General features: G+C 37.5%; 1 protein-coding gene across 2 annotated transcripts in view; it reads right to left on the bottom strand.

Moving 5' to 3' along the window:
* Positions 1-25487, bottom strand: part of LOC131220837 (nuclear-pore anchor-like) — a 102728-nt gene extending 77241 nt beyond the window's left edge. Inside the window, exons 1-4 of one of the 2 annotated variants that reach the window (XM_058215687.1) lie at positions 25068-25487; positions 24869-24957; positions 23902-23956; positions 20745-20957 (exon numbers count right to left, since the gene is read on the bottom strand). In XM_058215687.1, the coding sequence (XP_058071670.1) occupies positions 20769-20957; positions 23902-23956; positions 24869-24957; positions 25068-25133 (399 nt within the window). In that variant the 5' untranslated portion in view covers positions 25134-25487 and the 3' untranslated portion in view covers positions 20745-20768. Of the gene's footprint in view, positions 1-20577; positions 20958-23901; positions 23957-24868; positions 24958-25067 lie in introns of those variants that run through there. The other variant, XM_058215686.1, reaches the window with a different exon arrangement.
* Between the last annotated feature and the right edge of the window lie 1837 nt (positions 25488-27324).

The raw sequence follows: 27324 nt of genomic DNA, 5'->3' as shown, positions 1-27324 counted from the left end.
CTTCCAGTAATGAAATATGAAGTGATATTTGATGGCAATATACTTGGTCCTTAAATGAAAGGTTAAATTCTATGCCAAGTGTTTTACAATCTGACTGTCACTGTACAGCTTGTTATCTGCTTGCTTCTTACCTAACTCTTCCATGAAACCTTGCATCCACACCATCTCCTTATACGCTTCTGTAGCCGGAACATATTCTGCTTCCATCGTACTGATAGATACTATCTTCCATAACTGAAAGACCCAAGTGACTGCAGCACTACCCAGAGTGAAGACATAACCTATAGTGCTTCTTCTTCTGTCAATGTATACTGCCAAATCTGAATCCACATAGCCTTGTAGCTTGATTTTCGATCCATCATAGTACAACCCTACATCCTTAGTACCTACTAGGTATTTAAGAATTCACTTCACAGCTTCCCAATGTTCCTTCTCGGAGTTGTTGATGAACCTGCTAACAACTCCTACTGCTTGAGCAATGTCTGGCATCGTGCTCACCATAGCATATATGAGACTCCCAATAGCTGACGCGTATGGGACTTTAGCCATGTAATCTCATTCCTCCTGCATTTTTACACCTTACTCCTTAGAAAGCTTGAAGTGGTTGGCTAATGGAGTGCTAACCGGCTTAACACCTCTCATATTGAATCGATCAAGTACCTTAGCTATATACCCTGCCTGTGACAAAACCAATTTCTTGTTTTCCCTGTCACACTTTATCCTCATGTCTAGGATTTGTTTTGCAGCTCCTAAATCCTTCATGGCAAATTCTCTAGACAGTTGTCTTTTGAAATCTGAGCTGTCCTTCATGTTTGAACCGGCTACAAGCATATTATCAACGTACATAAGAAGGATGATGTACGACATATCAAGCTTCTTCAAATAACAGCAGTGGTCTGCATGACATCTCCTAAAATCGTTTCCTGACATGAAACTGTTGAACTTCTTGTACTACTGCCTCGGGGCCTGCTTTAAGCCATATAGACTTTTCTTCAGTCTACACACCTTGTTCTCCTTTCCTGGTGTCACGTATCCTGTTGGCTGATGCATATATATCTCTTCTTCAAGGTCTCCATGAAGAAATATTATCTTAACATCTAGCTGCTCTAGATGTAAGTCCTCTGTAGCCACTGTACTTAAGACCATGCGAATCGCAGACATTTTCACCACAGGTGTAAATATTTCAGTGAAATCGATACCTATCTTTTGTTGAAACCCTTTCACAACCAATCTAGCCTTGTACCATTTTGAACCATCGTGCTCCTCCTTCAGTCTGTAAACCCACTTATTATGAAGAGGTTTCTTACCCTTGGATAAAGTGACTAGCTCCAATATACGATTAGACTCAAGAGAGTCTGTCTCATCATCTATGGCCTGCTCCCACTTAACCCGTATATCCGACTGTAATGCCTCTTTAAAACACTCTAGTTCATCATTATCTGTCAGCAGTAGGTAATGTATGGAGGGTGAGTATCGGACCATGGGTCTTCTCTCCCGAGTAGACCTCCTCACAACCGGTATTTGTGGCTCTGTCTTATAATGCTCATGTGCATGATCATCCTGTAGCACTGTAACACCCATGTCTGGTAACTCTGTCAATTCTACAAATTCTTTCTCCTCAACCTTGTTTTGTTGCACACCATCCTTATGCATCACTTTTTCATTTAAGATTACGTCCTTGCTTCTGATGATTTTTCTGTTTTCCGCATCCCAAAACCTGTAGCCAAAATCATGCTGCCCATAGCCTATAAACGTGCACCTCCTGGACTTCGCATCCAGCTTATTTCTGTGATCTGCGTCAATATGAACATATGAAGTGCAACTGAACACTCTAAGATGTGTAAGGTTCACTTCTTTTCCAGTCCACATTTCTTCTAATAGCCCACCATCCAATGGTGCTAAGGGATTTCTATTGATGAGATATACGACAGTATTTATAGCATCTTCCTAAAAGGTCTTGGGCAACCCTGCATGTAACCTCATGCTCCTGACGCGCTCAAGGATAGTCCTGTTAATGCGCTCAGCCACACCATTCTGCTGTGGTGTCCTTGGAATCATTTTTTTATGTTTGATTCTATTTGCTGGACAATACTCCTCAAATCTCTTATCATAGTACTCTTCCCCATTATCAGATCTGAGACATTTTACTGTTTTACCTGTCTCATTTTCTACCATTACTTTCCACTTCTTAAATACATCAATTACAACATATTTATGTTTTAAGAAATAAACCCACAGTTTTCTACTAGCATCATCAATAAAGGAAACAAAATAACGTGAGCCACCAAGAGATAATACCAGTGTCGGTCCCCACACATCAGTGTGTACAAGCTCTAATAGATGTGTCTTTGGAGCGCGTCATGTCTTCTTGAAGCTCACCCTCTTCTACTTGCCAGACACGCAGTTCTTACAGAATTTCAAGTCAATAAACTTCAGCCCTAGTAGCTTCCCCTTTGACAATAGCACTTTCATCCCCTTCTCACTCATATGTCCCAACCTCTAATGCCATAACTGCCCATTCACTCCAGTTGATGCGACTGTGAGTGAACTATACGATCCTGAAGTCACGTACAAAGTACCTTCCTTCTTGTCTCAAGATATCACCAAGGTACCTTTTGTGATCTTGCAGGAATCACTGGTGAATGTCGTCACATAATTGGTATCGGCCAACTGCCCCACTGAGATCAAGTTCTGTCTTAAACTCGGTACATGTTTGACATCCTATAATTTCAAAACCGTTCCGTCTTTCTGATTTATATGAATGTCTCTCTTTCCAATAATACTGCACGGCTCATCATCACCCAGGTAGACTCTCCCGAAGTCACCTGACACATAATTACGTAGAACTTCTTTACATGAAGTGACATGAAACGACGCACTTGAGTCTATAACACAAGACTCATTCCTCGCATCAAAAGACAATATCAATGCCTCTGTGTCACTCTCCTCAGATAGATTCACTGAATCCTTCCCGCCTTGAGAGCTTCCTTCTTGTTTCTTGAGCGCCCTGCAATCACGTTTCAAATGCCCATTCTTCCTGCAATGCCAACACCCATCTTTGTCTTTCAGTCCCTTGGACTTCTTCCTCGACTTAGAACATCCGTGTTTATTGCCTCCTTTGTTCAGCGATCTTCCTCTTCCTTCAACGTTTAGAGTATTCCCTGAGTCCCCTAAAACTCCTGATGCCTTTCTTCTAGATTCTTCGCTAAGAATTAGACTGGCCACATCATCAAATTTCAGCTTTGTCAACCCTGAAGAATTTCTCACAGCAATCACCAAACCATCCCAACTGTCTGGCAAACTGGACAAGATCAATAACGTCCTGACCTCATCCTAAAAAACAATGCCAACGGATTTCAACTGGCTAGTGACTGTATTAACTCGTTTAGATATTCAGCCATGCTCCAACCATCTGACATCTTCATGTTGAATAGTTGTTTTATAAGATGAACCTTGTTGGACACTGAGGGTTTTTCATATATGGTGGTTAGGGCTTCCATTAATTCTTTTGTAGTTTTTAACTTCGATATATTGAATGCGACGCTCTTAGACAAAGAGAGTCGGATCGTTCCTAAAGCTTTCCGATCCAATAAAAATCATTCATCATCTGTCATCTTCTCTGGTTTCTTCTCTTTTCCTCCTAGAGGAATATAGAGGTTATTCTGATATAGATAATCCTCCATCTGCATCTTCTAGAAGGTAAAGTTTGAACAATCAAACTTCTCAATTTTAGTATTTCCTTCTTCCGTCATCGCTCCCAATAGAACTAAACCAATAGCTCTGATACCAGTTGTTGTGCAACACGCTAACAACGCAGTGAACCGAGATCCAATCTCTAGTCTCACCCACAAACGATAAACAAGAAGAAATATAAACTAGAAATAAATCAAAGCAATCCAAACAAACTATAAGACAAGATATACGTGGAAAAACCCCAACAAGGGTAAAAAAAACTACAGATGCAAACATCCACTATAAAGAAAAACAAAGATTAAAAGGAAATATACTACCTCTCCCTTGGAAGTATAGAGAAAACCCTTTGCTCACACCTTTGAATAACTCTCATTATACCCTATTTATAGTTTAGGCAACTTTCCTTTCTCACCCTTGTGAAAATCGACTTAAAAATCTGTAGTCCGTGCAAGATCCGAAAATGAATCTGCGTAACCTCAACTGGTCGAGATGGCTGCTTGACCAGTTGAGCGAAACCCTTGACCGGTCGAGCATGGGCCACAACCGGTCGAGCACCTCGGAACCCAAAACCTTATGCTCGCTAGACTTTGAGTCGAGCCAGTCCATGACTAGTCGAGTGGGCCACTCGAACAGTCGAGCAGGGCACTCGACTGGTCGAGCGGCCCCCAGATGTGGCTCCACATCTCAACAACGTGCACATGCACAATAAAGTCAATTTGTGTTGATCGAATTATTTTGGCCTTTACCCAAAAAGGAAGCAATAGATCTGCCAACTTAGCACATATGTACCAAATCTGATCCACTCATTAGAGTGGTAGTGTTATGTAATTTCTCTTTCCTAAGATTAAAGTCAGTCCCCTCTTCATTTGTATAGGACTAAAAGTAAATTTTACTAAGTTTTTTGCCTGTTCAATTTGTAAGAATTTTTAGATCTGTAAATCTGTAATTATAGAAATTCATAATTAAAAAATATATATATTAAAAGAAAATTAGAAATTTGAATGAGGAATTTATAAAACTTATTTTATTTGAGGCGTGATGAAAGTCACTCGTCTTGAAATTGATTTGTCCTCCTTTGGACAATGTCCGTAGTGCAACAGAAATACTAGACAATCAATCTCTAAGATACCCTCGAATGTTATCTCGTCACACCAGCACACTCGATGTACAAAGACTTAAACCGTCACTATATATCTAACTTGAAAATGAACTAAATTCGTTGCATATATTCAAAGTGACAGAGTGAAAGCTGAAAGATTGAACTTAATTTTTAAATTCAGAACTAGAGAAGTCCATTATATAGACTTAAAAGGTTGCCTTAAATGGGTATGTATGCACCCCTACCAACAGACATGTTTGCTGGGTTTTTAAAGAAGAAAAACCTTTTCGATTTTCAACTCCCTTTGAAAATACAAAACAAATAACCATAGAAAATCAAAATTTCAAAAGTGACAAAAACTTTTAGGCTTACAAGTATACTCGCACATGCCACACCACACCATACCACACCTCACCTCACCTCACTACGCCACATCCACGGCCATGGCCCAACCTGGCTTGCTCGCATGCGTGTAGTTCATGGCATATATTGGAGTTATGGCATAGCCCCACAGCACTACAAGCAAAAAATCCTCTGCTACTTTTTAAAATTTTAGAGGGAATTTTTCAAATCATTTAAAAATATTTATTTATTTATTTTGAAACGCTAAAATTACAACAAAATTTCTTCTCAATACATGGCCCACTTGCCGAATAAACTGGACTTATCTTCTAAAAAGAACGTCTACATGGTCAAACCCACCTGATGGATGGCTTGGATGTTGCAGCTATATACCATGCTGGGATAGGTAAGTGGCATGTGCATGAGCTGTTTTGTAGACATGGGTGATTTTTATTTTTTATTATCCAAGTAATCATAACGTATTGGATGAATTGGACATCCTTCACACATTGAAGATCGACAATTAACCACCCGATATGTATCAAAGTAGTATATTTCTTCCTTCTGTCTAAAACCCTTAACCACTAATATATAGCTTTAAACTTGTCAATGATACCATCAGGTTTTACCTATTTTCTAAAAATCTATTTAAATCTTATTGTCTTATTTCCAAGTAGCAAGACTACAAATTCTTATGTTTTAGTAAACAGAATAGATTCTAATTCATCATATATAACTTCCTTCTAGAAGGATGCATCAAATGAATTGATAGATTTTGTATAGGTTAAAGGATCATCCTTAAGGAGAAAAATATAGAATCCATCTCCTAGGTTAGTTTTTTTATAACCCTTACGCTACCTATTGGTTCTATTTCTTTTACGTTTTCTCTTTTTAAATTCTTATTACTTGAGGCAATACTTAAAATATTATTATTTTCAATTCATTTAGATGCAACTTTCACTAGAAAAACATTCTCAAAGAATTCTGCATCTCTTGCCTCAATAATAGTATTAGGGTCTTAGATATTATCTTTCAAAACTAAGAATCAGTAGGCTGCACTATTTTTTGTGTAACATATAAACGTTTTTTGACCCAATTTTCTTTTATTAGTTTTTAGTAACCATACTTTTCTTAAGCACCCCTACACTTTAAGATATTTATAATTAGCAGAATGTTTCTTCCATAGTTCATAGGGTGTCTTGCTTGTAAATTTATAATGTATTTTATTAATGATGTGATAAGCAAAAAAAAAAAATGGCTTCTCCCCATATGTTTGAGGGTAAACCAGAACTTTTCAACATTGCATTCATAATTTCTTTCAAAATTCTATTTTTCCATTCTTTTATACCATTTTGTTCAAGTGTATAAGGGGCACGCAGTGGTTTCGTGTATAATGTCATTCTTTTCACAGAATTACTTAAAATATAATGATTCATATTCACATCCACTATCTGTTCTAATTTTCTTGATTTTCTTATTTATCTGATTTTCAACTTCTGTCTTATACTTGATAATGAATTCCAATGCTTCATCTTTATTTCATAGTAAGTATATACCGTATTATACCTTAAGAAATTATCTATGAAGGTTATGTAGTATCTTTTTCCATTTTTATACATGTGATTCTTAAAATCACCAACATCACTATGAATCAGTTCTAGAACATCAAATTCTATAAAAACTAATTTGAATGGTTTCTTATGAAACTTAAATTCTACACACACTTCACATGTATTTAATTCTTGATTTGGAAAATCAAGTATAAGACCTAGTTTCTTCATTCTTTTCAGAACATCTACATTTACATGTCCTAATATATTGTGCCATAAATCAAGTGACTCAACCAAGTAAGCAGAACTATCATTCATCTTATTAATATCAATAGAGGTTACATTCAATACAAACAGTTCATCACAATAGTAATCCTTTCCAACAAATGTCTTATTCTTAGACAGTATAACCTTCTTTAAATCGAAAACTAATTTGACATCAACTTTATTCAGGAAGGAACCAAAAACTAAATTTTTTCTGATGTCAGGCACATGTAGAACATTATTTAGTGCAAGGATCTTTCCAAAAGTAAGCCTTAAGATCACTTTTCATTTTCCAACTACTTAGGAGGTTCGAGCATTTCCCATAAACACTTGTTCATCCTCTATAACTTGGTAGGATGCAAACATGCTTCGATCCTTACAAATGTGACAAGTAGCCCCAGTGTCTAGTACTGAATGCATTGTGTTGACAAGGTTCACTTTAGATACTATCGTAACTATTTTATCTTGTTCGTTTTATTCAGTTAGATTGGCCCGAGATTGAGAAGACTTCTTCTTAGCCTACACTCTCCAATATGATACCCGTGTTTGCCACAATGAAAATATTTTCCTTTCTTTTTTACCAGTTTTCCTTTCTTATTTTTTTAGCCTACATTGTTTAACACGATATATAGCTTGTTTTTTCACAATGGAAACATATCTCTTTTAAGTATCGACATTAATCAATAAGATGACATGCCTTTCGACAATGAGAATAGGATCATTTTATCCTCTTATTCTCCAGCTTTGTTTCAATCAGATTAGCATTTGAAGCAGTGTTATTAGCATTTTCTTTTTAATCCCTTGCATGACTAGCTTCCTCTATTTGGATATGTACAATAATATTTTCAATGAAAATTTCTTTTTTTTTTTTTGTGTTTCATCTTATTTTTGTATTCTTTCCCGGAGGGAGAAAGTTTTTTAATTAAACCACCTTCGAGGAAAAAGATCATCTATTTTTTATTATTCAGATATAAGCCCATGTACTAAACTTTGATATTCAAGTATCTGATTAGATACAGGTTTATTATTTAACATAGAGAAGTTCAAAATGAGGAAATAACATGCTTTTTGGCACTGGCTTCTTCTAACACATATTTCTTAGCCAATGCCGACAAGATATATTTGGCTCTTTCATATATAGCGTATACATCATGTAGTTCATTAGAAAGGGTATTCAGAATATAATTTTTGCAGTTATGTCATCCCTTACAAGATATTCTTTATCAGCTTCATATTGGAAAGTATCATATAACACATATGATAATTTTAATGCATCTAAAACAAAGGTAAGTTTCTGTTTCCACCTTTTAAAATAGTTCTCAAAAAATGGTTTGATTTTAGATAATTCAGTGGTTCAGTTTACTGTTATGTTTATCATTGCTATAGATGTACAGATCAGTAAATCAATTCCTAGATTGTAGGAATTTTTGGATCTGTAAATTCGTAATTATGAAAATTAAGAATTTAAAAATTTTAAAAAAAAATTAGAATTTTGAATGAGGAATTTAGAAAACTTATTTGATTCGAAGCATGACAAAAGTCACTCGGTTTGAAATTAATTTATCCTTCTTTGAACGATGTCCGTAGTGTAATGGGAATACTGGACAATCAATCTCCAGGAGACCCTTGAATGTTCTGTCGTCACACCGGCGAACTCGATGTACGAAGACCCGAACTGTCACTATATGTCTAACCCAAAAATTGAACCAAATTCGTTGCAAAAATTCGAAGCGAGAGAGAGAGAGAGAGAGAGAGAGAGAGAGAGAGAGAGAGAGAACCGAAAGATTGAATCAAATATATAATTCAGAACTAGAGAAATCCATTATATAAACTTCAAAGATCGCCTCGAATGAGTGTGTACGCACCCCTACCAACAAACATGGTTGTTGGTTTTTTTAGGAAGAAGAAACATTGTCATTTTTCGGGTCTGTTCGGAAATACAAAATAAATACCCGTTGCAAATTGAAATTTCAAAAAGCAACATAAACTTTTAGGCTTACATACTCGCACACGCACACGCATCACACCACATTACACCACACCATGTCACGTCCACGGTTCTGCACACGCTCACGTGCGTGGTTCATGGCATAGATTCGAGCTGATGGCATACCTCCCTGAATAACCCAATTCACATACTCCTTGAAGGGGCCTAAGCCCTATGTAAAATATTTATATTATAAACTTAAAATTTTCTTCTTGCATATCACATGTTACTTTTTGGAACGTCGTCAGCAGTCACGAGTCACCAACTCATAGCAGGACCAGTTTTATTTCGAGATCCAAGCCGCTCATCAATTGGCCCCACCATGCATCCTCATCCTCAGAAAATCTAAGCCAGTGTGAATACTCAACGGCTATCCTACGTAAGCACGTGCCCGACGACCTCAAACGGACGCGGCTTCAGTGGATGCCGGGTTCCACCAAAGTCAGTGGATCCCTGACTGTAGGGCCCACCTTGATGTATTTTCCTTACATGCACGTTGTCCATCCGTTTTTAGAGATCATTGTACGTAATGATCCCAAAAATGAAGAAAAATCCAAATCTTAGATGGATCACACCACAGGAAACGGTGGCAATTGATCATTAAAAGCTTCTTGTGGGTGGCTAAAGTTTTGGATCAAACTGATATTTGTTTGGCACCTTCATCCACGTCTTTTTGACCTTATCAACAGGTTGGATGGAAAATAAACATTCCGGTGGCCCACAACATATTTTTAATGATGGTTATTCAATCACTATTGTTTCCTATGTTGTTGTCAATCTGAGATTGGATTTGCCTCGTTTTTTTTCATTATTTTATAAAATAATCTCTCAAAACGGATGGATGGTATGGATGTAAGTCACGTAAATCACGGTGGGCCCCATAGGAAATAACTTCTTCCTTTCATGCAGGGGAGGCTTTGCTATTCAGTTTCATTTCAACACGTTGCCACCCCTATAAAAAAAACATGCTGGCATTCCCGTAAGACGGTATCTCGTTTTCTTTGATAAGAAACTCTCTCCTCTCAATCCCTCTTACACCCTCTGTAACAAAAACAATGACTACCATAACGGTGGACAGTGATATCATCAACGTCCCAGATGATGGTGCCATTATAGATGTGTCCTTCCCAATCGAATTCATACTCCCTCCATCAGCTGGAGAATTGGAAGACACGAAAAAAGCTCAAAAGGCTATGTTCAAAGTAGCCTTTGCCACAACGCTGGTTTCAGTCATTGGGATTGGCGAGTATCTTTCAATCGGACTTCGTAGCAATCACTATCACAAATTTCTCTGGATCATCTATGCTATTGCCATTTTCACCACTTTCTTATTTGGGTTAGGTCTCCTTCTACTCTCGTTTGTACTTTCACGAGTTCCTATCTCAGTCGTTGTGGCCGACAAGCTAAAGTGGGTGGCTGTTGCACTTGTTAAATTTGCGCTAGGCCTTAGAATCAGTATTGGGGCCGTATCTTGACTTCTATCAGTGAAGTCGGCACGTCCCAGTTTCACTACAATAAGCAATATGCATCGGATATCTCACTTTTGTTGTAGGTGGTGTTGTTGTTGTTGTTGTTGTTGTTGTTGTTTTAGTCAAGGGGTTCTCGGTGCATTTGTTACACTCTGTTGGTCTATACCCAACGTGTTTGTCTACTTGTAATTGGTTTCTGGCTTGCTTAGCTTTGTTAATATAATTTCTTTCTCAAAAACCTTTTAAAATCCTTATGGTTCCAATATCGTGGGTGTAACTTGCTTAATTTCCCAAAATCATTTTTTTGAAAGTTGCTCAGCTTATTTTAGAGGGTGAGACTAAAACTCAGATCAATACAAGGCTCAGGTAGACCACACAGCAAGGAAAAGTGGGAATGATAAGGCACACCATTGAAATCATTTTGGGGCCCACCGCGATGTTTATATATTGGGATTTTGACCAAATAAGCACCGTGGTGTTCCCAAATGCCTAGAATTAGAAGGATTAAACAAGTGTCATATGTAGCCTCTTGACAACTTTTTTTCTTTTTTTCTATTTTTTTTTTTAAAAAAAAAAAAATTTTAAGTTGGGACGAAATTACCCATAGCATCCTTTTACATTGAACCCAGCATGTGACTGGAGGAATTCAGATGGCTAAATATTGTAGGCCCACTATGGTGTTTGTTAGAAATCCATACCGCTCACATGTTTTGTCAAATCATTTTATGACATGGGCCCCAAAATGAGATAGATCCAAAGCTCAAGTGGGCCATACAACAGAAAACAATGGAGATTGTACGCCCACGGTTAAAACGTTCATAGGGCTGCATGAGCTTTGGATCAGGAAAATATTTTTATTCTTTCAGTTCATTTTCATGATAAAGAGTTTATGAGCATTTGGGCCACTTTATGAATAGTTTGGATTGCATATAAATATTACATTGGAGCCTGCAAAAGTTTAAATGATAGGCAATTCCTTTCAACTATTTCTAGTCGCGTAGTCCACCTGAGTTTCAAATCTGTTTAATTTTTTTTTATTTAATGTCTGAAATTTATCTTCCAAAATGAATGGATGGAATGGACTTTCCACAAATATCAACATAGCTTATGGTGGTATAAACCACATGGAAAAAGCTTTTCCCAAGGGTTAATGTCTGACGAGGTAGGTAACCGGACATATGTAGAGATGGATAGTCTTATTGGACCCACTGTGATGTATATATTTTATCCATGTGTTCCATTCATTTTGAAAGATCATTTTAGGGAATAAGCCCAAAAATGAGGCATATCAAAGGCTCATGTGGACCACACCATAGAAAGCAGTGAAATTAAAAATCTTTTGGGAGCCACAAAATTTTTGAATGTAACTCATTTTTTTTACCCATAATGTTAAATTAAATTCTAAATCCAATGGACGGATTGGATTCGACACATGAATTATGACAGGACTTAGGACCCTTATAACATGACAACTTCAACCCTTATTATGTGGCACATGTCACATGACAACCTTGATCTATATAACATAACAACCACGACCCATATAACACAACAACCTCGACCCTTACCACATTACAACCACGACCCATATAACATGACACCACGACCCATGTTAACCTCAACTCTTACCACATTACAACCACGACCCATATAACATGACAAACACAACCCATACCCATATAACATGGTAACAGTCGTGGTTGTAATGTGGTAAGGGTCATGATTGTAATGTAATAAGGGTCATGGTTGTTAGGGTTATGTAATTAATAACTTGATTATTTTTAAATAATAGAAGTCGAGGCCCACAACGAGGTAATCCATTTTGTCCACCTTGTCGATCAGCTCGTGGTGGGCTCAAAAAGTCCTGACTTGGGTAGTGTCCACTTCTAACAAACATCACAGTGAGCCTTGAAAGTTTCAACAGTCGTTGCCACTGTCACAATTATTTTCTATTATGTGGCCCACATGATCTCCATATCAGGTTGATATTTGGGCCCTATCCCTAAAATGACATGGCAAAAAGGATGGGCAATATGGATTATACACATACATTGATCAATGTGAGCCCCACAAGTTGGGCCTCGCCCTCATCCAAAAAGGCTTTCGTCCACGTCACTTTTTCAGCATTAAATACGAACCATACAACTACTGAACAAGGACAGTGACAATTTGGTCTAAAAAACTTCTCAAGACCTGTCAGAAGGTTACCCTCGAAATATTTGGAAAGTCGAATCTCTTTCAATAATTTGACCATACAACGATGTCAATACGGTCAAAATCCCTTATATATATATATCCAACTTATTCATAAAGCAATTATAGTTAAGATGAAAGGGAGAAAGCAAACATCAACCTGATAGAAAATTTTGGTGGGCCCCAGGATGTATAGGGGATAGCCAGGAAAAGACATTGACGTGCGGCATCCTTGAACATAGTAGATATCCTGGCCATCTGCACCATTAAAAGATAGGGCAAAACTATGGATGGGGCACAGCAAGGAAAAATACGTTCACAGGCTTTTCATGTACACACGGCATATATGCTTGACATCTGGACCATAGAAAGGCTGGCCCAAGTATGGATGGGGCATTGCCTAGACGTGCTTCATATATGTTGCCTGGCTAATAAATTGATTCCTTCAACACCATAACAAGATAGCTCTTTTTTATCGTAATTTTTCGGAATGAATTTACATGCATGAAGATCCACCCCGTCCATCAGCTGCAACACCCATTACTTGGAGAGGATTCCAAAAATCAAACAAATTCAACACTCAGGTGCGCCACCCCACAGGAAAAAGTATAAATTTATACCTAAAACTTCTAAATTCACATGGTTTGGCATCTTGAATTTTATAATATTGTGTTTTTTGCATAATGCTTTCATCCCAATGAGGCGCGTCAGAACAATGGATTGGATGGAATATAAATACCACAATGACCCTAGAGACCTACACAATCGGATGGAGGTGTGCTCATCGAAGCAAACTAATTCAACACTCAGGTGGCTGTTTCTATCATTCAATTCATTTTTATCAAAACCGATACTGGCGTAAGAAGCCAGGGCAGTCTTGCCTCAAGGTGTCTTTGTTTGTTTCAATCGGTACTCCAGCCCGTCCGATTGGTGTGGCCCGGTTGACAGATGGATTTTCTACTAGGTTATTAGGCTGTTGGGGTTTTGCTGATTGGAGGATGTTTATATTTTTTCAAGGTTTTAGTTTTTCTTTTCCTTTTCTCTTATTAATCTTGTCCGGGGTGTTTTGCGGTGTTATATGATAGGTGGGGCCCAGACTTTTTGTAGGACCCACCTGAATGAGTGTACATCCCTTTAACTGTATCAGCAAAATTACAGGTGATGTGATACCACATTTTAGAAAACAGAAAAAAACTAATATTAGAATTTTTTTTAGAGGAAAGAAAGAAATGAAAACATTCCGCCCATAAAAACTTTGTACTCTCAAAAATGAGAATTTTGTAAGGTCTTACTCTGTTCGGAGACCGCAGAAATACTCAAAGATGAATCAAGTGAAGTAATCTAATCGCACAACCAAGCACAATCACAAAGACTCTGAATTTAACGTGAAAAAATCCTTTCGAGAAAAAACCACGACACAAAGTGACAGATATCAATCCTTATTAGACTAATATTCCAATCATCTTAACTTTTCATAATTCAAAATTATTTTTTCCGGAGTATTTCTCCACATTATACTTAAGATTAGCAGCCATTAATACTCACTTTCAGATTCAAACCTGTATCCTAATGTTTTCTCTAATACCACTTGTTGGAGGACCACAGAAGCACTTAGAGATGAATCAAGTGAAGTGATCCAATCGCATCAACCATGCAAAACCAAAAGGACTCTGAATTTAATGTGGAAAAACCATTTCAGAGAGAGAGAAAAAAAAAAAGACTACAATATAAAGCAATAAATAATCGCTATGAAATTAGAAATTACAAGAGTTTAGAGAATACCCGATTCGAACAAACTTCAAATCATCCCAAGTTACACCCTTGAAACCCCAAGAATGAATTAGAAAAGCTCTAAGATATACTCCAATCCCGATTACACCCTTATATATAGCCTTACGAAGAATCACAATCGAAATCGGAAACAAATTCCACAGATATACAAATCTATGTAACTTTACGTATACGTTAGATGATACCTTTGATCGGACTTCGATGGCATCGACAGACCGCCGATGGCATTGAACCCACTTCGATGGCATTAAACTAACACCAAAACAGCACAAAGACAAAACATAGAAAATCAGATTTTCTCGATTGCGCTTCGATAGGTCTCGATAACATCGAACTTAAGTTTTGATGGCATTAAGACTAATCTCGCTGTCATCGAATGGGTACCCACCAACTGGAAAATTTTCGAATTTCTTCAATGGAATCGAGCAGCCGTTCGATGGCATCGAACAATGCTCGATAGCATCGACAGATAGTGTTGTTGAATTCATTTAAGACATCCAACAATACACTCAAATATCTCTTCCTTAATACCATTAGTTTAATACCAAAAGGGTACATCTGTACACGCATGCCAACTCCATGTGGTTTCTCTGCTGCCATTGCTAGTCGGAGACAGATGAATTTTTTAATTTTAATTTTAATTTTAATTTTTTATTATTTAAAGACCCAACCCTTGACTAAGGAAAGTGTCTCAGGGACTTGAATTCTCTACCATACTAGTTTAGGCAGCATTTACAAAGCGTCTAGAGCACCTGAGCTCTCCAGGACCTACTTCGATGCCTGTCTGAAATTGACTGTGTCCATCACGTGACCCAAACTCATGTGGGCCATACTGGGACGTAACGCCTAACACCTTCAAGTTCATACGGTGAGGCCACCAATCAGACAGCCAGATGATCTGATGAGCAAAATTTTAGTGCATGATACATCTAACTTTATTTTTCTTGCATGATACATCGTACCTTATTTAGACAGTCTAATTTGAATAATATATATTCCATCGCACACAGTTTCTAAATAATTCTTCTAAGTCCTGGTCATCGTCCACGCGGAGTAACCAATTACTTCTTAAAGCAAGAAAGAGTGAAAAACGTTAAAGAGAATCTTCAGACTCGTCCAAAAGAGATTCTGTGGCCTTTCCCATGTGGGCCCCACCATGATGTATGTGTTTCATCCATGCCGTTCATCCTTTTTTCACAGATCATTTTATGGTGCGATGCCAAAAATGAGAGGGATATAAATCTCAGGTGGACCACACCACATGAAAACAATAGTGATTGGATATCCACCATTAAAATACTCATAAGGCCCACTGTACTGCTTATTTGAGATCCAATCTGTTGATTAGGTCATAGAGACCTAGATGAAGGGAAAAAAAAAAAAAGATAAGATTGATCCAAAACTTTTATGGCCCCAAAAAGTTTTTAATGGTCGACGATCATTCAACACTGTTTCCTGTAATGTGGTCCACTTGAGATTGGGATATACCTCATTTTTATTATCATTCCCTAAAATGACCTATAAAAATAGATTGACGGAATGGATGAAACACATACATCATGGTGAGGCCTACAGAGCACCGACGACCATCAGCCATTGGCTCGTGGCAGGGGGAGTGGCCAATCCGTTCCCCTTTCCCACGTAACACCTCATACAAAGTTGTAGGAGATCCATGCGTGCAATTAAAAATAAATAAATAAAAAAAAGGCCTACAAATTCAAGTGGCGGGACAACCGTTGGCTTGGTTGGTCTATTTTTAGAGCGTCGAAATGGTGGTTTGGGACACCCAATCATGGACCCAAATTGGTTTCGATCATCCAACTATGACCATGGATCGAACTGGAAACTAGTACTTTTTGTTACTCCCAGTTATATGAACCCCGTGATCCTAACCTCTATGGAGCCCACCAATGTACGTTTTACATCCACTTAATCCACTAATAGCACCGGACCATGTTAGGATCATGTATTGTGAAAAATCAGGCAGACACCAAACTCAGCTGGGACTTGTCCAAAAAATAAAAATAAAAATAATCTACGGGGTAATAGAAATTGTGGAGCAAATTCTGTGGGTCTAATTATGAGGTATGTGTTATATCCAAACCGTCCATCCATTTGGAGAGCTCATCTTAAGGCTTGAGAAGAAAAATAAGACAGATCTAACTATCATGTGGACCACACTGTAAAAAACAATGAGGGATTGAACGTCTACCATTGAAACCCTTTTAGGGGTCACAGAAGTTTTGGATCAATACAATTTTATTTTTTTTTACTCTTCATCCAAGCCTCTACGACCTTATGAACATATTGGATGGAAAATAAACGTTATGGTGGGCCCTGCGAATTTTTGAAAGATTATCGCTGCTGTTATTTGTGGTGTGGTCCATTTGATCGTTGGATATGATTCATTTTTTGTATAATGGTCTAAAATGATCTCTAAAAATGGATGAACGGTGTGGATATAATAAATACATCACTGTGGGGCCATGTAAGTTTGATCTCCTTTGAACCGTTCGTACAACTCGGAGCTCGAGGAGCGTCAGTGCTCGTCTTCGCACGACACGTACCTACACCAGTTATATAGCTGGTGTGTGGTACAGCAGCCAATCCGTTTCCGCCTATATTTTGTCTCTTCTTCTTTACAAAGCTTCATAAAATATACCAGCAATAAGCTTTTTCTTCTGAATTACTTAATTTGACTTAAACTTTTTCTTAGACCTCTTGAATATTGCAATAAGCTTTTTGACTTCCATATTACCTTTTCCTGGATTAGGGATGTGTACCCGGTTTAAGACATGGTTTGAATTTCTTTTAGAAACCACTTCATATTAAGTCTTTTGAGTAAATAAGCACTTAAATTAGTTGTTATATGTGAATTTGGCTTGAGTCAAGGCATGATCCCATTATCATATAGATGGTCACTTGCTAAACATTGGAGTAAATCACTAAAAGATTGATTGACATAGAATCATACCACTATTGGGTTTTTGACAATCTAAGAACAAAATTAATACTAATGTTTTTCCTTAGATGAGTTGATATGGGCAATGGTTGGTATATTCCATAATTTTATGGTCTACCCTTAGCTCAACATCGTAATTTCTAAACAACTAACTCAACATCGAAATTCAATTGAGGTCAATAGTAACAGTCATGAATTAGAACAACGCTCTTATCTCAACCAATATGGCCTCCTAAGCACCATCGTGTAGCTTGATGATGACATGGAGTCGTAGAAATCCTTTGAAAAGGCAAAGTTGGTTTCCTTTGAAAAGGCTACCTTCCATGATGTTAAAGTTGTCATTCGTTTATTTTTACGATTTTCTTTAGTTTTCTAAAATGTCAAGTCAAATTTAGAATTTTGTAGTAGTATATCAAATACAATCACATTAAAAGACAAAGTCTCTAAGAAACAAGATTTTCAACTAAGTACATCCGTAACTTTATTCATAGCACTAGATTTTTTATGGATCATGGAGCTGTATTTTTATAGGTAAGATATACACTTAGCATGCCTTTTTTTTTTTTTTTTTTTGGAAAGTGGGCTCCTGCCACCAATTCATTAACCACAGAAATATACAGATCTTTGGGTGGGTCCCAACAAAAAGAGACGGACCTCACCTATCATATACCTCCTGACAGAGCTACATACAGAATAAAAAAATAAAAATAAAAAAACTCAAAATGGACAGAGAAAATACCGAAAACAGAAAAACGCAAAACTATCGAGAACAGGGATTTCTGAGAGATCCTAAACCGGTTTTATCGAGAACAAGCAATCCCCCAGCTAACCTCGGGAGGAGAGAAGTGGATTGAAAGATCCTACACTTAGCATGCCTTGCATTAAGTTTCTTTTGAACATGAATCTTCCTTCGTGGTTTAGTGGTAAACAGATAATGTTTCAACGTTGAGATCTTGGGATCGAGTTCCCATATGGTGTAGGTGTGGGTGTAAAAGAAAGCTTTTTTTAAACATTGAGAAAGTAGAAAGTCTCATGATCGAAGTATAGCACGAACTCTTTATATATCAAGTGGTGACATTAAAATCGCAAGGCTTGAATTGTGGAATAAAACTCAACATTATATATGTTATAGGGAAATCCAACTCAACAAGTCAAGCCAGTTACAGACCTCGGAGCTCGGGAGGGGCGACCTCGGGAATGTATGAATGAGAAGTAGGGCCGAGTCCTCCCTCGATCCATCCCAACTCCGAGTGGTGAGTAACCATCATTTTAGATCAACAGTCAATCTACATTCCAAGGCATGTCACCGAGGCCATGAGCTGAAGTAAAGGCTATGCGACCAGCTCCGACGATTAACCCTCGGCCTCGGCTTAGATGTGGCCGAGGCCGAGGCCAAATGTGGTTACTTCAAGTGCCCAATCAGGGAACTATCCGAACGCAGACGTGGCCGAAGATCTCGCCCAAGGATTCGCGCTCTTGAGACACGATACGCAACTCGAATCCATGGATTACGGATAATATCTTCACGATCATAATATCCCACTGATTGAGCGGATCATGCCAAGATTAACGGACGTGTATCATTCAACCTACAAGTATAAATACCAGGAGACCCCATTGCTACAGGTACGTAAGATCTCACATCCTCTCTCTACATTCAACTTAAACCCAGATTCCTTAGTCTGACTTAGGTATCGGAGGGTCCCCCCGCTTAGCCAGGGTCTTTTTTACTCACCCTTTGTGCAAGGCCAAGATTCGTCGAAGGTTCATCGCATTGAGCAGATGGTGATCCAGATTTTGACATTAACATTTTTTCGCGCCGTCTGTGGGAAACGTAAATGAAAAGCTAGAAGGTTTTACCAGAAATGGCGAGAGGAAAGAAAAAAGCGATAGTAGTGGAACCCGAACCTAGCGGGCAGCACCAATTTTCTTCACTGCTGCGCACCGAATCAGCTCCGATAGGGCCGTCCCAACGGATTCGGAGTCGGGGAGGGAAATACAAGGCACTACAAAACGAAGTCTAGATACTAAAGGACGAAATCAACCGAATAAAGGCATAACAGAATCAACAGCCACCACTAAACTTGGTGGAAGCCACCCCAGTACCCGAGGGACGACTACAACAAGTCAGTTCCTAGGCCAGAGTCTCCCAAGCGCAGTCCGCACAAGCTCCCGACTCTGTGCACAATACAGTGCCCTTGGAGCGGTCCGCTCGAATCTCAGAACCCCCTCAGGACACCGAACAATCTTAGGTGTCTACCACTTCAGCTCTGGCCCCCACCGACCTCCGCCATCGGCTAGAGAGGAGTAGACAGGGTAGAGCATCCGAGGTGGCGGGTGCCTCCCAAGAGACAGTATCTGAGAATCAAAATCCTCTTGAAGCACAGTTTAAGGAACTCCGAGACCAGTTTAAGGCGTTTCAGAGAAACCAGCAATCTACATCTGTCCCAACTGCAGTCTAGACGATGATGGAAGAGACCGAACCTCCCTTCACCTCAGAAATCATGAATGAGGTGATGCCGTCGAGGTTCAGGACACCTCCAGTGATCCAATCTCTGAATCCGGAGACCCCTCAGAACATGTGGAGTTATATCGTTCGTAGATGCAGATTCAGTCGCCCATAGATGTCATGATGTGCCGAGCCTTCTTGATAACCCTCTTCGGATCTACTCGGAGTTGGTATCGACAACTTAAACCAAAATCGATCAGCTACTTCACAGAGCTCAGCAGATTGTTCCTTACTCAGTTCAACTCTGATAAGAAGAGTCGAAAATTGACTACCCATCTGTTTACCCTCAAGCAGGGAAACAAGGAGCCACTGAAGGACTACATTCCCCACTTCAACGAGGAGGTGTTGTTAGTGGAAGATTATGATGATAAAATGGGACCCTCAGCCATGTTCAACGGACTTAAAGAGGAGACACTAAAAAAAAAACGGGCAAAGGCTACGGCTAAAAACCGTAGCTAAAGGCTTTTTGGTACGGATATGGTCCGTAGCACGTCCGCCACAATTGGTGGGGATGCTAAAGGTATCGCTACGGATTATATCCGTTGCAATAATCTGTAGTTAGCAATAGCTACGATTTTCAGAACAATAGCTACGGCCAAAATTCGTAGCTATTTTTTTAAAAATTGTAATATGGTGCCTGTTTTCATTGCAAGAATCTGCTGTGATTGATAACTCATCAAAGCTTAATGCTGATAGAAATAATACATAAAATGTAATCAGGAAAAAACATGATGCATTTATTACAAATAGCAATCAAATTATACAATGCATCCTACATTCACATTTCTAAATAAGCAATACTTCACTTTGCTCAACCTATCATAAGAATTACAATTAAGGCGTGCCCTCATGTGCAAGAAACAAATACACTCCAACACAGTAAACACCCTCCATATAATGTAATAATGCTCACGTTTTTACAAAATTTTCTTCCTTCAGACGGTCAATTTCAGTAAATGCAGAAGATAGAGCTTCTTCTTTCCCTGAAACTGCAGATGTAACTTCTGTGGACTTTGACACAAGATCACTTTCAAGTTCTAAAACCCTTCCCTTGAGAAAATGAATTTCATTCTCCAATGACTTATTTAGCTTGTCAGCCTGTATAAAACAACATTTGTAGACACAATCAAATAAGCATGCCTTTGTACACATCTCAAAAGGAAGAAAGACAAAAAACAAAAAACAAAAACAAAAAATTAAAAAAAAAATTAAAAAAAAAAACACTTATATAGGAAGATATCACATATGTGACACATTAGGTTTATCAGATCTGAACTTTCCATTTGATTTTGAATATCAGATAATTTTACTTTTCAATTAATCCACAGCTGACAAGGTAAAATGATGGTTTTTATTGTCACCAACCTGAGGATTCAAATGGACTGAGTTTTACATATGAAATCCTGAGTATTGTATATCAAAATATGGAGAGGTCAGATATCACATATGTGACACATTAGGTACAATCACCCGCGTGTGTATCTAGATGATACTCAGGTGGATATGGCAAAACTGCATGTTAATGAGGTTTGGTTTAGGAGTGAAGTGGAGGAAGTGAATGCAAGTTTATAGGATATGTTTTTTTTCTTTGTACTCATAAATGGGTCTCTAAAAGGCTTTTTAATGATTTTGAGGGGTTTGCTGAATCAGAATTTCAGAATCAAAATCAAAATCAAAATCAAAATCAAAATTAGTAAAAAAAAAAAATGAAATTACAATCCTTTTAAAAATTGTGTTCAAACTTAGGATGGACTTTTAAACTCAAAACTCCAACTCAAACACACTAAAATATGTGACTTACTATAAAAAGTAAACTTACTATTTACAGACGATATCCATTCCTACTAGACTTCATGGTTTTCTGCCAAAAGTAGTAACAGCCCATCAACATGGTAAAGTTGTTTGGATGACAACTGTGCAGTTACACAGGGAATTAATGTCTAATAGAGCATTTTGGTTTTCTGATTTTCTATTTTCACATAAGTGCAGATGTCACATATGTTCCTAACGCTAATATATGGTTTCTATCAGTAAAACAGAGTGGGGAATGCCAGCACTACACTATAACTAACAAAATTGGAACATTTTTTTTTTTACTTGCGCGTCATCAAAATTGGAACATACTTGTAGAAACATTACATAGTAAGATAGAAAGACATAAGTAAGAAAAAGAGGAGAGAAAAAAATGCATACATGCATGCATGCATGCATACATACATACATCCATCCATACATACATACATACATAGATCAAGTTATAGGTTTAGGTTTAGGTTATAGGTTATAGGTTTAGGAATTCGGGTTCAGGTTTAGGTTTAGGTTAAGGTTAAGGTTATAGGTTTAGGTTTAGGGATTTGAAAATAGGTTATAGGTTATAGGTTTAGGTTTAGGTTTAGGTTATAGGTTACAGGTTTAGGTTATAGGGTTAGGTTTAGGGATTTGAGAATAGGTTTAGGTTTAGGTTCAAGTTATAGGTTATAGGTTTAGTTTATAGGTTATAAGTTTAGGTTTAGGTTACAGGTTTAGGTGTAGGTTATAGGTTATAGGTTATAGGTTTGGGTTTAGGTTATAGGTTATAGGTTTAGGTTATAAGTTTAGATTGAGGTTATAGGTTATAGGTTTAGGAATTCGGGTTCAGGTTCGAGTTCGGGTTTAGGTTTAGGTTAAGGTTAAGGTTATAGGTTTAAGTTTAGGGATTTGAGAATAGGTTATAGGTTGTAGGCTATAGGATTAGGTTTAGGTTTAGGTTATAGGTTTAGGTTATAGGTTTACGTTTAGGTTTAGGTTTAGGTTTAGGGATTTAAGAATAGGTTTAGGTTTAGGTTATAGGTTATAGGTTTCGGTTTAGGTTAAGGTTATAGGTTTAGGTTTAGGTGTAGGTTATAGGTAGGTTATAGGTTATAGGTTATAGGTTTAGGTTTAGGTTTAGGTTTAGGTTATAGGTTATAGGTTTAGATTGAGGTTATAGGTTATAGGTTTAGGAATTTGGGTTCGAGTTCGGGTTCGGGTTTAGGTTTAGGTTTAGGTTAAGGTTAAGGTTATAGGTTTAGATTTAGGGATTTGAGAATAGGTAATAGGTTATAGGTTATAGGATTAGGTTTAGGTTTAGGTTTAGGGATTTGAGAATAGGTTTAGGTTTAGGTTTAGGTTATCGGTTATAGGTTTAGGTTTAGATTAAGGTTATAGGTTTAGGTTTAGGGATTTGAGAATACATTTAGGTTTTAGGTTTAGGTTTAGGTTTTAGTTCATAGGTTTAGGTTATAGGTTTAGGTTTAGGTTTTAGGTTTAGGTTAAGGTTAGGTTACAGGTTATAAGTTTAGGTTATAGGTTATAGGTTATAGGTTAAGGTTTAGGTTTAGCTTATAGGTTATAGGTTATAAGTTATAGCTTTAGAGAATTGAGAATAGGTTAAGGTTTAGGTTTAGGAAATCGGGTTCGGGTTCAGGATCGGGTTTAGGTTTGGGTTTTCAAGTTTAGGTTTAGGTTAAGCAGTTGAGATTAGGATTAGCTGTAGGTTTAGGTTTAAGGATTTGAGAATACATTTAAGTTTTAAGTTTAGGTTTAGGTTTTAGGATTAGGTTAAGGTTATGGGTTTAGGTTAGGTTTAGGTTTAAGTTATAGGTTATAGGTTATAACTTTAGGGAATTGAGAATAGGTTAAGGTTTAGGTTTAGGAAATCAGGTTTGGGTTTGGGTTTACGTTTGAGTTTTCAAGTTTAGGTTTAGGTTTAGGTTATAGGTTTAGAAAATAGACAGCTTCATCATGGTTATAACAGCGGTTTCCACCTATAAAGGATGGAGGAGAAACTGATACGAGAAGTTTATATGATGTGGGGTCGTGATCCAGATCAAACGGTTGGACTTGATTGTTTTCTACTGTGAGAATTACTTGGTCTGACTCTCAAAATCCTCAAAAAGACAATCATGCTACCTCAGATCTGATATTTTGGCAATGGATCTATGCTCCCTGTAACACCCTTCTGAATTATATAGCCCCAGAAATTAGGTCCTAAAACACCCTTCTAAATTCAAAAGTATGGTACCTGAGTTTTCATATGTGACAAAGCCAATTCCTCGATGTTGCTTGGATACTGGTTCCTAAAACACATTGAATATCAAATATTAATGTGTATTAATGTGTTTGATATTAAAGATACAAACATACAGACACAAGTATTATAGAAAAGATACAAATAAGAGAGCCAGTATAGAACTACAGGGAATCAATTGCTCTAATTGCCCATAGTCATACCAATAGAGCATGTTTGCAATTAATCGTGCACCACATGGTGGAGAAATTTCATCTAGTCCACTCATCCATTAGATGTGTCACCATATGTTCACCTGGATCTTAAAAATCAGTCTAATCCAAAACTTGGGTGGGCCACACCATAAAAACTCTAAATTCTAAATCTTAAAAATCAGTCCAATCTAAGACTTGGGCGGGCCACACCATATGAAACAATGTAAAATCATGCTAAAAAACTCTAAATTCAGTTCATCTTGGTCTGGTGCATTAGATGATTGTATAAGACGCCATAAAAACACTAATACAGTGGACTCCACATGCAACTTACATTCTTGCAATAGCAGGACTTCCATCTCAACTATCCCCTCATATTGTAGACAACCTACATTTTAAATAGGCCTAAATTTTTAGGTCCTAGTGGTGGATCTCATGTACATGATGTATTCCATGCACGTCGACAGCAAATAGTCACACCCGCAAATAAGGGTAAAAGCACTTAGAATAGTATAAACATCTCCTAAAGAATTTGAGAATTTTGTAATGTGGTTTTATAAAGAAAAGGTTGCGTAGAATGGCTACAATATTCTTGACCATTCAATCAATTGAATGCATCGAAATTTAAAAATAAACCTGTGTAAGAATTCATTTCAAAGCTTCAAGCTCAGTGAAATATACCAACAAAAGTAAATGGCATTCTTGATTTTCAACTAAAAAGCACAAAATATGAACTGGAACATGAGAGCAAAGAAGTGTTGACTCACTTGTTCACTTTAACCCAAGTAACTTTTAGTATTTTCTTCTTCTTTTCATCAAGCTCTTCATTCACCTTCTTCATTTTTGACTTATCATTCTAAGCAAGAGAAGAATACAGCAAACAAACAACTTCAGACATAAACAAATTCATTTTTTATTTTTTTTAAAGATGAGATCCTTTATAGGCTGAGAAATACAGCAATATACCTCAATGATGTTTTTCTTGGATAATAAGTCATTGTATTCATCTTCAGCTTTCTCGAACATTGCCATAACTTTTTTGTTGACCCTCTTCTCAAGGATGAAAGCAATCAATCAGGTTAACTGAGATGCATGTCCATTAACCTTCTTCTTTAAAAAAAATGCAAAACCAAACATCAATTAGGTGTTGAATCATACTATTTCATTGTCATGGAAAAGAAAACAAAGAAGCACATGAAACAACACAACAGGTGATCTAATCACACACCCAGATTGTTCAACTTGAAGTTTCTCAAGCTCCTCCCTTGATTTACGAGGATCATGAGATAAGAAGTCATAATCTGTCACACTTTTTCCAAATAATTGTTTCTCAGCTGCAATCTAACTATGCCTTTCTAGTAGTTTATCTCCCTTCAAGGAGCAATCTTTCTGTTCGATCTCCATTCGCTTAATCTGTGTGAATGGGAAAGAGTGGGTTTCTATCAAGAACACATCCACAATTTCATAGATCAAGCAAGTTAAATAAAATAGGAACAAAATAACCACTGCAAGTACCTCATATTCCAATTTTTTCCTCTCAGCATTTGCATCACTAATTTTATGTTGAAGCTTCTGTTGCTCCTTGACAATGGCACTGATCTTAGCGTCACATTCTTTCATCTTTGAACGGCTCAAATTGAGCTCAGATTGGTCTTGATCATATTCCTTCTTTATGGAACTAACCTGCACTAGGAAAGGCAATAAAGACACGTGCATTTTGTGTTCAGCAAAAAGGGTTAGATTGTAAGTTTAAGCACCTTGCTTGTAAGGTTATCTACTTCTGCAGTGAGGCTGTTTATCTGTGTCTATAAAGAAACCAATTGATTTTCCAGGGAAGCATGCTCTTGAATGACTGCTTCCTTCTCCATAATGAGCCTCTCTCTTTCATTTTCAAAGTCATAAATCCTTTCACAATTGAATGCATCGAAATTTAAAAATAAACATGTGTAAGAATGCACCAATTACAATAAGAAGTGTGTGAGTAGGATTCTGATTACTACCATCCCTACATGTATGCAAGATCCAATTTATCTGGTGGTTGCCACTGTGTATGTGCTACGGCTAGAAAAATCAGGTTGTTCTGTTTTTGAGATGAGCCACGTATGTATGGTAAGAATGGAAACTGAGTCAACTGACAATCCAGATTTGATGCCCATGTATGGCCCAACTGAGAACTAGACATACCTGATGAAAGGCTTGGATTTCGCATGCAAGGAGAGTAGGATTCAATATGCTACTCCTACAAGAAGTCTTAACAAGTTTCAGTTATAACTGAGTATATGAACACTGATGGATGTCCAACGGGAAAAGAAGAAACTGTGTTAATGGGTGGGGCCTAGTCTGCTGGACAAGATTCCTAGGCCCAACATGAGTTACAATGCAAATAAAATGGCATATGAACTGAGAGTTACAGAGCTGCACGAAATAAAAAAGGCTACATGAGACTGCAAAATTACGAGCGCATGCACGTTTGAATAAAAGATCTAGGCTTCATGCTACTGGAATAGATGACCCCGCAGTTTATTAGAAATGGTTCTTGTTGAAAAAAAAAAACTACCAGGATGCCATTTCATTGGCATATTTGGACAGCTTAAATCATGCACCCAATCGTGATCCCGTAAGGCAGTCAAGATGAGTGCAGGAAAATGTGGCTGACGTGGATGAGGGGATCATGGGCCCCACAACATTAGAACATTGCACCTAGTGGCCCTTTCCACTCGAATTCCCACTTACATGCATATCATCATCAAAGCCTTATCATAATTAATTCAAACCCATATTTAGAGTCATAACTTCAATTAGACCATAAATCACCCTATCTTTTCTTATTACCTCTAACTATATCCTTTTAGGCCTTTTCCTTCTCTATAATCTAAACCTTTTGGGCCTTTTCCTTCTCTATTAATGAAAGGAGACTAGTATGGCATTCCACATGACTATAGAAACACAAAGCGAAAATACGAACATATGGTACAACTTAAAGCATGACTATAAATGTCTCCACACTATTTATGCAATTTCGATCCAATTTTCTTGTCCATCATTTGAAACTATGAATTAAATTAATCGAAGGAAGTGCAATATGCACATATGTAATGTTTAAAGCAGGAATGCCAACAAAATTTGACTAGCCATATTTTCAGTTACCTTGACTTATGGAATAGAATTTCAATGTATGGTATAATGCAGCATGAGAATGGTGAACCCAAATAATATTGAACAA

The sequence above is a fragment of the Magnolia sinica genome, chromosome 12, assembly GCF_029962835.1.
Source record: "Magnolia sinica isolate HGM2019 chromosome 12, MsV1, whole genome shotgun sequence".
NCBI lineage: Eukaryota > Viridiplantae > Streptophyta > Magnoliopsida > Magnoliales > Magnoliaceae > Magnolia > Magnolia sinica.
This window is presented reverse-complemented; position numbering and strand designations above follow the sequence as displayed.